This window comes from Monopterus albus, unplaced genomic scaffold, assembly GCF_001952655.1.
Source record: "Monopterus albus unplaced genomic scaffold, M_albus_1.0 scaffold38.1, whole genome shotgun sequence".
NCBI lineage: Eukaryota > Metazoa > Chordata > Actinopteri > Synbranchiformes > Synbranchidae > Monopterus > Monopterus albus.
Genome location: NW_018127918.1, coordinates 2,408,760 through 2,424,307, shown reverse-complemented (window position 1 = coordinate 2,424,307; position 15,548 = coordinate 2,408,760). Strand labels below are relative to the sequence as shown.

Sequence of the window (15,548 nt, the reverse complement as noted above, 5' to 3'; positions counted from 1 at the left end):
AACCTAATGCATTCAAATTATTACCAAGTAGATACAATTATGCAAAAAAGTATGTATCTTAGTAGGAAAAAAATACAGATAGAATGTAGCAAAATGCAGCACAACTCATGTTACCAGTAGGAATTCTGACCATCGACATATCCACCGATCAGGCAAAACACTACAGCCACTGTGGCACTCTGGCAACAAATTAAACAGCTTTTCTTTAAGTAAAAGTTGAATGATTTTACTTACTAGTGCATGACCTCAGAAACAATGATGTCTTATTTTCATATCATATCCAATGATCACCAGTTATTCATAAACACTTTAACCTAACAAATTCGTTGGATGATGGTACGAATGTCTGGAAGGAATGATTTGGAAGCCATAAGGACAGAACCTGAAAGCAGTGTTGACCTCATAAAGCAAATGTCACTGAATCATATTTCACTTTATCCTGTCATAGGTTGTATTAAATAAGCTTCTGTTATTTGGACAATGTGTTAACTTATTTATTGTAGGCACTGTAAAAATTCTGAATGTTAAAAAAAAGTAAAAGACGTTCTCTCAGATTTATCTTTCCAGCCACTGCTGTATGATCAGTTCAACCAAAGATTCTTTTCTCTCTCTTATTTAGGTAGTTTTCAGAGAGATAAAGGTGTCCAGTTACTCACATGAAACAAATCTAAGACTAAAGGCTAAGTCTGGCAAGCCTTCAGATTTATAACAACTACTTTAGAGGATGACTAAGAGCATGTTCTGTGTGTACATTTACTGCAGAAGAAGTCTTACTGTCATCGTCTTCCCTCCAGCTCCCCTGCATGTCGTACTCCTGTTCCAGGGTCGGTGGCTCTGAGGGGGTCAGATGCTCCAGCTCAGGACACTTCATCCATTCATGATACCTGAAGAGGTAAACAGGTGGATAAGACACAGGGACTGCAGGTTTCTACAGCTTTAACTTATTCATGTATCCAGATGTCAAAGGGCTGAAGCTGGTTCTGCTGTGTCAGTCAAAGAGACTTCAAACTGTCAAAGGATCAAAAACTTGTATTGACAGCTGGGTCAGATGTGTCACCTGTCCTAAGTTATTTCTTTCAAATGCTCCATGACAATTGAGACTGTATGATACAATCGAAAGCTCCAGAAAAGCTACTAAATGGAACTTGTGATGAGATTGTTTTCTCAACGTTATTATTAGTTGCAGACTTATTTACAAGTCACAATAAAACCCATCCGCCATGTTTAAACATTGATAGTATATAAATGACATTTAAACACTCATCACTAAAGATATCAGCAGAGGAAAATAAAAGAACACAGTGACAGGCTTCTCGTGTGTAACAAGACTGATCAGGTGTTAATGTTAACGTTACCTGGTCACGTGGTTTGCATTGTAAGGAACCAACACAACTTTGTGTCCCTCCAGTAGAGTGTTCTTGTTTATCTTCATGGTGCCAAACCAGACACAAACACCAATAGGACCGATTATAACAATAAACTAAATTCAACCATTCTACGTTCCATTAATACATTATAACATTAATACCGAATCACATGATTGAGATCATTCTGAAATCATTCCCACAGATGTATTAAGCAACGGAGTAACACACACACACAGACAGAGGTTGGTCTGCCTTCAAAATGTATCTGTCAGATGTCAGTAAAAAATTATTTATTCTTTTAGAACTTTAGGTCATTTAATTTACACAACTCACTGTGGGATTAAGCCTTCCACTGTTTTAGGAATGCTCTCAAGTTCTCACCTTCTTCTGATGATGAAGTTCAACTCCCAACTTCAGTTTTTCATTTCCATAATTATTCAGCATTGCATCTCAGCCTTCAGCTGTTTCAGCAATGGATTTCAGCCATTTCAACATATTCAGGGCAATTCTTCAGCAGTCAGCATCCACACGCATTTTCTTCAGGAAATGCATCTGTCTAGTTACTAGTTAAGATCTACCATTTTATCTGCAGGATACTTTAGGCTATGAGGAGGCTGAATTAAATGTATGAATGTATTGAAGCTCAAATGGAGCAAAATTCATATTAACCTGCTCTGCCGTCACTGAGGGGCCTGAAAGCTTTCTTACCTCTGTAAGCCTGGTACAAATCTCAGGCTGAGGCTGCAGCCGACAACTGACAGAGCACCCTAAAAGAATATACTGCCAGACTCATCTAAATGGATCGACTTACAAATTGTAGCAATAATCTTTTTTCATTTGGAATTAAGTTTAGCAGTTTTTTGCAATTATCACATTTTTGCATGGGGCTTCAAAACATGATGCAGTTTCTTGCAAAGTTGGTGCCAAAACATTCACATAACTTCGATCAGACATTTATGCAGAGGATTAGTTCTCATCAGGTCTCCTCCAGTTTTCGTTTCCCTGAGGATCCTTCTTTAGAGCGACTCCACCACTGCAAGTCAAACTCTTCTTTGATGCGACAAGCCTAAGAAGGGGTGCAGACAACAGTTTTGATTTAGATCTAGGTTCAAAAACAAAACCTGGTTTGTTATATCTGATGGACCTCTTTCATAACTTCAACACAGAAAATGGATAATTAATGCCTTTGTGGAGAGCTATTTATGTGAGGGAGTAAAGAATGTACAAGAGCTTTCAGCAACAATAGCAATTTTCTCTTGTTATTAATACCCAGTAGCTGTCTACCGGTGCGTTTGCTGAACTGTCAACACATTCTGGTGTTTTGACTAACATAAACCCTGTGCACTGTTGTTTTTCCTGACATGTAATTTCAGTAATTATAAAAAGAACCAAGCTGTTTTGTAAGATTTGAAGAGAAGCCTTCTGATGCCTCTTTTTTGTCTCAGTGAAAGTGTAGAACCTGTACCGTTATTGTAATGGAAAAATAAAAACTCAAAAATCCCATAAACTATCTGAAGGAAATAAATGTGTGTTGGGAGGTTTTAGCTCCTAAAAAAAAAATCATGTATACTTTACATTTTTCCATGACAAAATGGATTTACTCAAATTTCAAGAGACATATTGTCTTATACAATAGATTTTAGAATGTATAAAAAAACTGAAGAAAGGGCTAAGACATTTTTCATGAGCATTAATTACCCTTTAGGTCTGAACAAGGCTCCAAACAGCAGCCAGGGGCAACTGAAAATAACTTCACTAATGAGAGAGCCTGCCTAAGTATGCTTAGGTTTTATAGAGGTCAGGCTTTTAGGACAGCACTAGTATCTATATCAGCAGATTGAGACAATTTTCTGTAACAGCCTGTCTTTATGAATTGAGATTGATGAGAAGTCTATTTTCCTTATGAAAAAGTTGATGGAAATTGTTTTTAAAATGAAATAAAGACTTTCTTTATCAAATCAGACCTTTTTTAAATGAGCAAACAACTTCAGAGTCTCCATTTTAACAAGACCAACATTTACTGCTCAACAAAACTCCTCTGACGGAATCAGTACTGCAGATGGCATGAGAATCAGTGCCATAGGAAGTACCTGTCTGGAAGACTTGATCAGTGTTGCAGAGCGAAAACTGGAGCAGCTGACTGACCCAGCCCCCTCTACTCGCTCCAGCAGGACCCTGGTTCTGGGGATGTGACTCCATGATACGCCCAGGCCTGGCCGTACCTCCCCGTTGTCACTTCTTGTTACATGGTTTGTTACCTGCAGGCCCAGGCACCATAGTGTTTAGTTTTCAGTTTCTTTCTCTCTCATTTTCAGGGGATTATCACACCATTTCTTCATTCTGTCTAATAGTTAAGTATAGCTTTCAAGAGATAAACTTTAGAAGAAAGGAAAAATATGGGACAGACTGATTATCCCACTTTTAAATCAAATGGGATCAACAAACAAGCTATCAAATCATTTTTATCTCACTTCAAATAACTTCATGATCTGAGGTGAAACTGTCTTTGGCACATGCTATTTAGGTCAAGGTTTCTTTATTGTCATTACATGTTTACCATATGGAACACAATGTGTACTCAGGACCAGCAGCGTGCACTAAGCAATCATCTAAAAGCCTAAAATACTCAAGTCCATTTAATACCCCTATCGATACCATATAATAAATAGTCCATAATAGTAACAGGAGTTAAAAAAATGGAGCAGCATTTTAAGACAAACAGAGCAGAGCAGCATATCGACCGGCAATGTGATTAGTTCTTTTTTACATAATTATAACCTTCAGTCACACCTGGACTAACAACACTTTTTAATTGTATGAAATGAGCAATCTTGTTGGCTTAAACTTTACATTTCTTTGAACAAACAACGTTGAGTTTTCATTTCAGGTTTCAAAGCAATAATAAGGGGAAGTGAAACAGGGTTGTGGAGAGTTTAGACTGGCAATGGAAATGCGTCTTGCATCCAAAATACGGCCGTCAAGGGCTGTGTCATCCTTACCAAAACAGCAACATTGAAGTCCTTTGCCATCGTCTTAAGAGCTCCTGCCACTTGTATCATCAAGGACATGCCTGGAGGCACAGGAAGAAGTAGAGAGGTTTGTTTGTGTACAGAATACTCTCAAAGTCCTTCAAAGGTACTTTCTAAGTAATTCAACTGCAGATATTATTGTTGTAATATTTACAGTCTTTAATATTCTTATGGTCGACTCATTTTGTTTATAGCTATGCTGGCAGCGGGGCGGGAATGGCAGTGTTGATTGGTCCACCACTATGGTACAGACTGAAAATATCTCAATAAGTATTAGATTGACTGCCATGAAATCTGGCACAGGCACTCATGGTCCTCCCAGGATTAATATTAGAACTTTGGTGATTCTAAGTTTTTATATATCACTATCAGCATGTCAAAAACTTGCTTTCTCATTACTTTGGTTTATGACCAGATACCTGCAAAACTAGCAAAAACACTTGAAGAAAAAAGACTGAAAACAATCTCAGCTGCACTTTGTGTGATAATTTGAACACATTATCACGCTTACATGCAAACCTAAGATGCTAAAGCTTTACCTGCTAATTGCTGAACATCAGTATTTCTACACTAACCTTGCCAGCGTGTTAGCACGCTGATAGCATTTTGCTCAAAAGATCTCTGTACCTACAGACATCATTAAGCTCTATATGTGAATCTGATTATTGCAGTTAGTACATGTACATAATACAAAACATGTTTAAAATGTCTATCCTTTAAGTACATCATTTAATTGGCTATCAGTGCACTCAATAATTTTAGCTGAATTTTACTGCTGATGGCAGGTTCATTTTAAACCCCCACCCCTTTTGAGCTCTTATAGTGACAATTTAATTAAATCGCTGTTTTGGAGCTTTCTAGAAACCGACTGCGAGCAATACAGTTGGATAAAGTTCACTTGGATTAAGAACTTCAATTACTGTGATTCCCAAAAGGTCAGACTTTATGCAGCTCCCAGGTTAATCAAACTTTTACTTATAACTGTCACCACAAATATGACCTTTCACTCTGGTGACGGTTTTGGCTTTAACCTGTCTGTGCAAATGTTTGTTTTCGTTTCATACTTTCTTATGACTAAAACTAACTTTGATGTCATGTTTCCAAAATGCGTAGAAACCCTGTTGTGGTGTTTATCGTACAGATTACTGACAGAAATTTGAAATTTTCAGTCTCGAGTGTACACACAGCCTCAGGTATGATAGACTAGCAGTAAAAGATATCACCTTCATTTTGTTTGCCTCCCAGTACAGGAGAGATAACAGCTGACACAGAGTCCACGATTACTGCCTTGACAGAGCCACCGCCAACAGATGCCTAATACAAAATGTGACAAAATTAGATTGCTGAAAATTTGATCCATCTTTCTTAAAGGTTCCCCGGGTGCAAGCAGAATTGTTAGTGTGTGTTTTAAGGAAAAAAATAACTGCAAACAAACCTGTTGAAGCCTGCCACTGCGAAGACTGTACAGACAGTCAAGTAAAGAGAAGACGTCAAATAAACGAAAGATGTGGATCCTCTGAAGAGCTTCCATCTATAAAAATGGCAGTTTGTTGTTCTACAGTGATTTATACTACAGAGCATTTAATATTTGTTTAAAACAACTCCTGTCAACTCACCTGCTCTTCTGTGTTACTAGTTTCAGTTTGTAGCATTTGAAGCAAGCGGCTGGCAGTCAACCCTCCTGTCGTATCGATATATATCACACTCTGTTTCAGATGGTAAGAAACGTGCACTGCTACACCAAAGCACACCTAGGACACGTGACAAGCATGCAGGAGAATGTTAAAAAACAGCCTGGATAATTTGTGTTGATTAAACAACAATTCTGAAAAGTACTGCTTGAACCATAGGAGAAGAGGTCGTTTTCAAAAGGAGGACTTTATAAGACTGAAATTATTAGTGATCGAGAGAGAAAGTAGAAAATGTTCACCTGAGATTTGCCACTTCCTGGGCCTCCTGACAGCTCTGTTATCTCTCCAGTATACAAGCCTGAATCCAGCAGTTTATCTAAGCTGCAAAAAACAAGGTACAACTCATTACTCACAACAGACATCCAATGTAACAAAACAGCAGTGATCCAACAACAACTGCAGTGGAGTAAACAACACAACAAACACCGCCACTTGAATCAGGTTCCAGATTATTCTTTAAATGTTTAACCCTTTCCTCATTTCAGTTTGTCTGATTGCTTATCAAGCAATCACTGGCTGCATGGCTCAAACTGAATCTATCAAAAATAGTTGCCTTTTTAATGTTTTTGGAAGGTTGATTGTGTGTATGCGTATGGATCAGTGTTTGCTAATTACAGTCCAGTGGGTGTTTCCATTGAAGATTTACAGTGCCAATTTAAATGCATTTCCAGCAGTGTAAAAGAAAAAAAAACACTCTTACAGAGTCATCCATCACTAGGGTCAATGGTCAGCTCTGAAGCTAGCCAACTGGTTTCTGTAGCTTGCTTTTCAATTAATAGCACTTCTTCTGTACAGCACAGTAGATCCATACCTCATAAACACAATGTAATGTACAAAAGTAAGAAGTAAAGCCTATATAATTTGCCTGTTCAAACCACTGCAGCTGTGGATTGTTACACAGAGCAGAGCAAAGTCTCATGTAAAAGCATGAGCCATGATTATGATTTTAGGTTGGGTTCCCGGTTTCTCACTTCTATAACAGAACTGAGAAGCGGGGAAAGTAACGTCAGGTGCCTAGGTTTCCTGAGATAAAGGTCTTGTCACATTCTGCAAAGATGATGTTGTGTGACTTGCAGCTGCCACAAATTAAGGCTTGGATGAGCATGGAACGCTCATGACAAAAGATGGTTTTTGACAGGTCAAAGGTACAAGCTTATGCACATGAAACTATAATTCCCAGGAAACTGTTTTGCTAATAAAGACAAAACAAACTAGACAACAAACAGAGCAGTATAACACAGATCATTTTCAGATTCTGGGTCAGTCTTGGATAAATTCATCAACTGTGGTTGATTAATTTCAAAATGATATAAGCAATAATTCAATTATTTATTTTATTTTATTGTATTTTATTCTGATAGAGGTTCTTATATGTTGCAACATAAAACAGCAATGCATAAGAGTTTTAGGTTTATTTTATCAAATCACACAGCACCAGTATGACATATTTTGAACCTCTCAAAGAAGAAGTACTACTTGCATTTATATTGTGATCATCATCAACACAGTTTGTTGTCATAATGCTTCAGCCATCTGATCTTTCAGTACTGGAATGTGTTGATTTGTTGATGCTCAGACCAGTGATCTGTGCAGTTTGTGGAATCTCATCATCCCTGCCTTCATGTGTGATGATGGATGTGGCAGGCTTACAGTTAAATCTACATAGCCAAGGTCCTCCACCTTGAAGTTTAATCATCACTGTGGTTGGTTGATTGTGGTTCTCATCACCCACAGCATGATTGTGAAGAGGAAAATTGGTGGGGACGGACATACTTGCTTTATTCCTGCCCTCTCTGACAACAGTGCAGAGACTGTTGATAAAACGTAAGGTTGTATTCTTGTAAGGGCTCAGAAAAATGAAAGCACTTGTCCTTGGAAAGCCACAGTTTGAGAATTTTTCATGGGCTGCACTCATCATTGACAACAGAAGACAGTCCTTAAAGCCAAAGGTCTTTATCTTAGTGTATGAACAGACTGAAAGAAATGAAGGGTCTCAGCTTTTGTTGTAGAGTCTTGCTTTCTTTTAGAAGAAGAGACCTTTTGAGGACCATTTTAGATTACTTTGGACAGTTATTTCATTCCCATGGCCACAATCACATCTGGATAATAATGTGATAATATAATTAATATAATAATTTTAACTAATCATGGACTTGAATTATCCTACTTAAAACTACAAAAAGTTAAAATTTTTAATTTAGTAGAAAAATCCCCCAAAATTCATCCTAATGGGGAGAATTGCTATCAAAGGTCCCTATGACGAAGACCCATCAAATAGATTGGCAGCAGTGCAGAGATATTCTTTTCTGAAGGTTTTTGACCACGCTAACACTCTTAACCAATCACAGAAGGCCACCGTCAGGGGTGGGAGCTCACAGCTGTCAATCAATATGTGAACGCACTTCAGCTCTTCTGACATACAGTAGCGGCAGGCTAGCAAGCTGTTAGCTGAGAAAGCTGCATGAAAAAGAAGGTCAAAACATGAGAGTTTTGAATAGAAAGAAGAGACCAACAATGCTGGATTTAGATCATAAAGTCATATCAGTACAGCTTTGAGCAGATAGCGAGAGTTGACAGAGAAGAGGGATTTAAGAATGGACGCTGATTTGGTATTCTTTCTGCTTGACTGGTATATTGCGACTTTATTATTTATAGTAATAGGATAAGGCTTCAAACCATTACCCTTTGTGCTTGTAGCTAAATCATGCCAGAACATGTCATTTGTACTCCCAGTGTGACTGTTACAGCAGCTGGCTAAGGATGTCTCTGTGTTGCTACTTTCAGTCAAGTTCATACACCAGCCACAGATCGGTCAGCTGCAGCTGCCAAATCAATTTGTGACTGGTGAACTACATTATTTTGATGCCCACTAGCTGAATGTGTTGTTGTCTCTACTAAGGCGGTCACTTTTTCCCTGGGAGTCTGGCTCTGGGTCACCCCGGTTTGGCACCTGCTGAAGCTGCAGTGATATTGTTTTGCTGTGCTTCTCTCTCTCTTCAGATGTAGCTACACTCAGTGTGTTTTATTCAATTTCAGATATGTTTTTGAGCAGCATGTGTCCTATATGTGATAGCCACTCAAGTTTTTCAAGTGTTTTTGTGATGCAACCATGCAAAACAGCTTCACAAAACTTTTGTGGACATGCAGGACCCACTCTTATGCCGATGTTCACAAACTGTGCTGGCTGTAAATGTGTCATGTCCACCCGTCATTAGTGGAGGTTGCTACACAGTTGTGCTGTTTTACAGCAGACAGTCGGCTCAGTAAGCCATGTTGTTTTACTGCCCACCAGCTGAATGTGTTCTAGTCTCCACTAACTTGGTGATTCTTCCCCAGGAGTCTGGCGCCGGCTATAGCTGAAGTGATACTACTTTTCTGTGGGCCGCTCTCTTCAGTTACTGCAGTGATGCAGCTACATTCAACAGAATGTTTTATTCAATTTCAGGTGTGTTTTCTAACGGCATTTGTCTTATAGCTGATAGAGTGGTGTTTTGTGACGTGACCTTTTTAGGGTGCACTCATTTCTTCCTTGCCAATGTTCACAAACTGTACTGGCTGTAAATGTGTCATATCCGCCTGTCCTGCAGTGGAAGTTGCTATACAGTTGTGCTGCGTTTACAGTCGACATGAAGCAGAACAGTCAGCCTAACGAGATACATTCTTTTAATGCACGCCAGTTTAGTTTTGCTCCAAATTGTGCCACTTTACATTCGTGAAGTGACCGGTCAGGTGGAGCGCGGAGCAGAGTGGAGCGAGCAGGGACAGAGAGTGCTAAAAATCTAGTGAGCGTTAGCATGAGACTCCTCTCCACCCAGCACGCTCTGTCCCTGCTCGCTCCACTCTGCTCCGCGCTCCACCTGACCGGCCACTGACAGTGAACGCCGTGTCCAATTTCCTCATGACAAAAGACAATCTGATATTTTCCAGGAGGTTTCTCCTTGATTTGAAGCTGGAATTTATTCACTTTAACATTCACACAGTAGAATATGCATGGCATTATAATATGATTGTGTCATTATATCTTCAAAGTATTGACAAAAATACACCAGCTGACAAACGCTATAATCATCATCATCCAACTTGATCATATGAAAAATCGCCATAGTTGCCAGGAAATCTAAGGTTTGTCTTTGAACATATCAATACGCTCAGTGGCCAAGAATAACTGAGTGCCAATTATTATTCATTATCACTTATAATACTTTTATACTGAAGTACTTGAGCAGTATGAAATACACATTGCATTAATGTGTTTTGAATAAACTGTACTAGTAAAGGCAAAAATATAGATCCTTCCTGATACAGCATGTCACAAGGCAGCTGCCATTATGTGCATAATAATGGCAACAAAGCTCATGTGCTGTCTAACCAGTTAGGTAGAGGTGAAACCTTTCTGACAATCCAGGAAAGGTGTGTCTAATACATCAAGTATAACAGTTAAAAAAAACATTTCATTATCTTTTAAATGTTTTTTGATTAATTTTTAATACAGATGACAGAAATGAGACCAAAGAGTCCTACATCCATCAAGTTCCTTTTATCCCTCTTTGGGCTCAAGACTCTCATTCACTGCGCATATCAAACAGCTGGAAGATGACAGGAAAGTGTTAAAAGGTGCTTAGAGCCTTCAAGCCTAGAAAACGTCTGCACTTAGCTGTCCTCAGTATTTTCACCATTTCATTCAGGCTGAGTTCTTTTCTTAAACAGAACTAAAACAAACATCTGTTATCTGCTATTATAATGAATAAAGTTTTCCATAACTACTGATTCTAACAGTGACCAGTAAGATCGACCGATGGAGCCGATAAAACTAGCTTCACACTCAGCATTTGCTAGTAAAGAAAACAGGAAGCATCCTTCTGCACATCAAGAGATTACAGTCTCTCAGAGCATCTACTCTTCAAAATATGTACTTTACATATTATATCCACATTCACCAGTTTAACAGCTACTATTCCAGGCTAAAACAACAGTCCTGAAATAAATAAATATAATCTTAACATCCCTGCCGCTGAGAAGCCCCCCATACAAGAAGCTGAATATTTTTGGAAGTCACTTTACGTTTTGTCCACCCAAAATATCACTGAATACTAAATATTAGAAACACCTTTCAGCATTGCACAATATAATTCAACAGCACCACAAAGTTTATAACCTTTATAAACTAGGATTTATTGCATGGCTGTTGTATTTAACTAGGTGCACCTATGTATGTTTCATCCCTCTGTCTCTGCATAAACCACACTCCACACTGACTACACAAAATGTGACACCACGGACTGCAAAGATCATCATTCATCACTTCACTTCACTTTTTTACCAGTAGAGCGCAGTGAAGACACACACAAATCACACTGGCTTTACTTCACATGGCTGATTCAGTTTCATATAACTAATCCAAAGCACTAATTTATGAAAACCACTTATAAATAAAAATGGAGACAAAAAAAAACAGCACATATGGTCAATTATGCTGAAAGAGAGTTTAGTGAGTTTAAGTGTAGAAAAAGGTACCATCCTATAAATAACACCATGTTGGTCCATTTCACACATCTGTCCTGAGCAGTCTGTGCCCTGACTAAACCGTGTCTTCCAAAAGTGAAACCCTTACCTGCTGTGCCTTGTGCTACGGCTAACTCAGTCTTGTGATACCAGCACACATCTGCATACTAATCTTTCATGGGATGTTGTATCTCTGTTTTATAGTTGATTTTAAATACTGCTGTAATACAAAGCTGTGGGAACGTTTGGTTTCTTTCAAGTTATGAAATTTAGATTTCCTGATGTACTGCAAAAATGATTTTAAGAACTTGTCAGTGGTCCTTTGTTTAGTGGAAAGCTGGAGGTCAAGTTAACACCGCTGATATATCAGAAGCCACTTCAGACTGTGTTCCCAGGCCAAATGGATCCACAAGCAAACAAGTCAACTTTAGCTAGCAAAATGTTTCCTTAGTTTAAAAACGCAGCACACAAGACTTTATTGCCCTGCTGTATTTTTACCTAGAACTACACTCCATGTGCATATTCTACTGGCACAGATCAATGCAAATTTGATTTTAAGAGTTAGCATGGTACAAGAACCGGAAGACTTCAAAATAACACTGAATAGATTTTATTTTATCATTTGATAAAATGGGTCAACGCAAAGGAATCTGGCTTCAGAACATCTTTGGTACTGTATGATACTAATGATTTTACGTGTTATCTATGACTGTGGAAAATCTGTCCTAGTTTGCAAAGCTGAAGACTGACCCCTCATTTCCACCAGATGCGGCCGCATTGTGTTCCATCTGCAATATGGTTTTAATCCGCCTTTTGAACGGCTTCATCCCCCACCAGGTGTGTCTACAGAGTGGCTGGTTGCCGTGCTGATTTTATGTATAGGCTGTTTTTTTTGTTTTGTTTTTCAGCTTGTACAATGGGTCAGCACAGGGCAAACAGACAAAGACTAGAGTTAATGGTTAAATTTATTTTAATGATTACAGTTGGGTCATCATGAAACGGATCAAAGATTTGTGGCTGTGTACTAGTTGTTAAAAATACATTCATCCTCATAATGTTTTATAGGCTATGTTTTGATGATGTGATCTGACTTGTTCATTGCCTATAACCAACTATCGCTGCCTGATTGGTTGGTCGAACCTTGTCAGAAGCATCCCAGAACTAGCATCCATCAAAAATAGACTGCATCTCTATCTTTAGCGAAGTGGTGTGGAGAGCCGCATCTGGGACGCACTGGAGACAGAACGCCACCACACCCAGTGGAATCACAGCCATTTACTAGACTGGCAGCAATCAGCTCCGGTGACTCTATCACAAAAGGAACACAATGCAGCCGCATCCAGTGGAAATGAAAGGTAATAGTTGCAAACATAAGCAAACAGTTGAAGCACAAATTAGTGTAGTATTTTTCCTTCATCAACCATCATGTTCCTCGGACTTTCTAAACACATAAAATATCGCCACTACCAGCAATCAAACATTTATCTGAAATAATATCAGGTAGCACTGGTGAGGAAGCCAGTGTTTATACAGTACTGTTAAATAAGCATTACAAAACCAAATCCTTTGCCTCTAAAACTGAACACAGGAGAAATGTTCTTCTTAATATCAAAATAGAGAACTGTCCCCTATTTGAATTTAGTGGAACCCCTTCTTTAATTGTGGGCACTGAGCCAGTCCCTGAAAGACAAAGCAGCACATTGCATGCAGAACGGTCTTTACCTGGGATTTCCAGTGGAGAGGATGGCAGTTGAGCTCAACAGTTCCTCATACAGATCTGCACCTGACACGGGGAATGCTGCGTGCTGGGCCAGCAGCACTCGGCGGATGGCAAACAGAGTCTGAAATACAAAAATTACACCATATGAGGCCTGAACAACTGGTGTATGGATCAGCCACAACACATGTACATATGCAACTCAGCCAGTGGTGCCAGGTTGCAAAGTTTACTGCCATTATGATTATCATTCAAAAGGTACAAGGCAACATTTTGGCTTGTTTTGAAGTGATTAGGGGGGTTTGTGAAATAATGTTACCTTTTCGATCACTGCTTTTTCAATTGCCTAACTTATCATGTGGTTAGAATTTGATAAATACTTAATTTAATAGCAAATAAGTACACAAGTTTATGCAGAACAATTTCTGCTGAGGCTTGTATCACTTTGTGTATTCTGAAAGCTTAATTTTGGGTAACAATCCAAACGGTTGAAGATAATGCTGGGAATATTTTTATTACTGACTCATTTTTGTTTAGTCTATGCTAAAATAATGAAAAATGTCCATGTCCTATTATCTCTTGCTCCTCTTACTCCAACTCTTATACACATCTGCATAGAGAATATTGTTTGTCCACAGGCTTTCACACATGCAAACACATAAATTACCAGTCAAAAATGTGGACACATTTTCCCATTGAACTAAAAGGGGCAGTGTGTCCAGACTTTTGACTGGCAGTGTCTTCACAAAGGAAACAGAACATCTACTCATGTAACTTTAAATATACTAATTCACTGCTATGAATATATGTGCTCAATGTTTTATTGCAGTGGTGTTTATAATGCACCTTTATTTGGCCAAGTGTGTTGCACACAAGGAATTTGTTTCCGGTACAGAACCGAGGCAGCCATCTGTGGCGCCAACTCAACTGATGGCTCTAACCATCGGGGGCAAGTTGAGGGTTCAATGTCTTGCCCAAGGACACTTCGACACATGGACTGCAGGCACCAAGATTTGAACTGTCAACCCTCCAAAACTGTACAGGTACAGTCAAATATGTCAAAAAAGCGTTTGAATTTGGGGCTGTGTCCATGAGTGTATACAATCAAGTGTAATGTAAGACATCCAGCTGCCCACCCCATCACATAAAGCCACACTTGATCATTAGTGCCCGGGCTGGCCTAGGTATCAGAGAAATATCACAGGTCAGAAATGTGTTTGGACATTTTAGTTGGTAAAAACGTTGCCATTTTTCTTCATTGCAAACCTCTAAAAATAATACAGAAAGGTATGGAAAATCCCTGTGAAGCCCACTGATGGTGTCTGAATCCCAAAAGAAACAAAAGGCCAACCAGGTCATGGCTAATACTTTTCAGAGCCCCAGTGTTTTTAATGAATAGAGCATTCAGAGGAGGTTTTAGTTCATTTGATTGAGTGTAGTTTTAACCTTATTTGACATAACAGTAGGACAACACAAGTGCATCCCCCTAGGAGCTTCCAACATGACGACATCAGTCTGCTGCTTGAAAACTCACAGTTTATTGCCCTCTGTCCAGGCTGGGCTGTGATGTTTGGTATTAAAACTGATTTGAGGTGGTAAAACAAATATTGTAGGTCCAGCTTTCTATGGAAATAGCATTTACTGCTGTTAAGCAGACCTACACGCTGATCTGGGGGCAGGGAGGATTTTCTGCCAGCATTTATGTCCAACAGCAAAAATTCATTGAGGGAAATAAGGCAAGTCTGTCCAGTCTCAATTAGTGGGAATGCTAGCACCCTGAATTTCAATGTGGGCCTCATAAGTCGGACATGTTTTTACATAAAATCACACCTTGTGCAGATTTAATTAATCTGTAGGAGGCTGTTCTAGTTAAATAAATGTGTTGGTACAGATTACCTAGCATTGACCTCTCACTGTAATGTATGCACAACGGTTCAAATCAACAGCAGGAGTCTGACAGACCAGAGGGATGCCAGAGGGCTGAACAACCTGGCCAGAAAGTCTAAGTCAGTCAGTGGGATGAACCTGAAACTGCTGCAGGCAGCGATGGGGGAAAAAACTCAAGTGGCAATTAAAAACTTAACTCCAACTATGATATGAAACTCAATGGTGGTGGTGGGGGATCTACAGTCACAGAAGAAAAATTTAATTACAAGAAGACAACATGGTATGCAAAAGGTAGGATCTTCAAAGGTGCCTCTTGTAATTTCCCCAATCCCTTAGGGTTGGCGAAACTCTTTCC

At 39.1% G+C, this 15,548-nt stretch overlaps 1 protein-coding gene across 4 annotated transcripts in view; it reads right to left on the bottom strand.

Moving 5' to 3' along the window:
• Window positions 1–15,548, bottom strand: part of rad51d (RAD51 paralog D) — a 477,561-nt gene that overhangs the window by 458,282 nt on the left and 3,731 nt on the right. For 2 of the 4 annotated variants that reach the window (XM_020598612.1, XM_020598613.1), the window contains exons 3-10: window positions 13,312–13,430; window positions 6,327–6,408; window positions 6,013–6,147; window positions 5,832–5,927; window positions 5,620–5,710; window positions 4,367–4,437; window positions 3,458–3,625; window positions 775–2,433 (exon numbers count right to left, since the gene is read on the bottom strand). In XM_020598612.1, coding sequence (XP_020454268.1) covers window positions 2,344–2,433; window positions 3,458–3,625; window positions 4,367–4,437; window positions 5,620–5,710; window positions 5,832–5,927; window positions 6,013–6,147; window positions 6,327–6,408; window positions 13,312–13,430 — 852 coding nt within the window. In that variant the 3' untranslated portion in view covers window positions 775–2,343. The remainder of the gene's footprint in view (window positions 1–774; window positions 2,434–3,457; window positions 3,626–4,366; window positions 4,438–5,619; window positions 5,711–5,831; window positions 5,928–6,012; window positions 6,148–6,326; window positions 6,409–13,311; window positions 13,431–15,548) is intronic. The other 2 variants (XM_020598614.1, XM_020598616.1) reach the window with 2 other exon arrangements.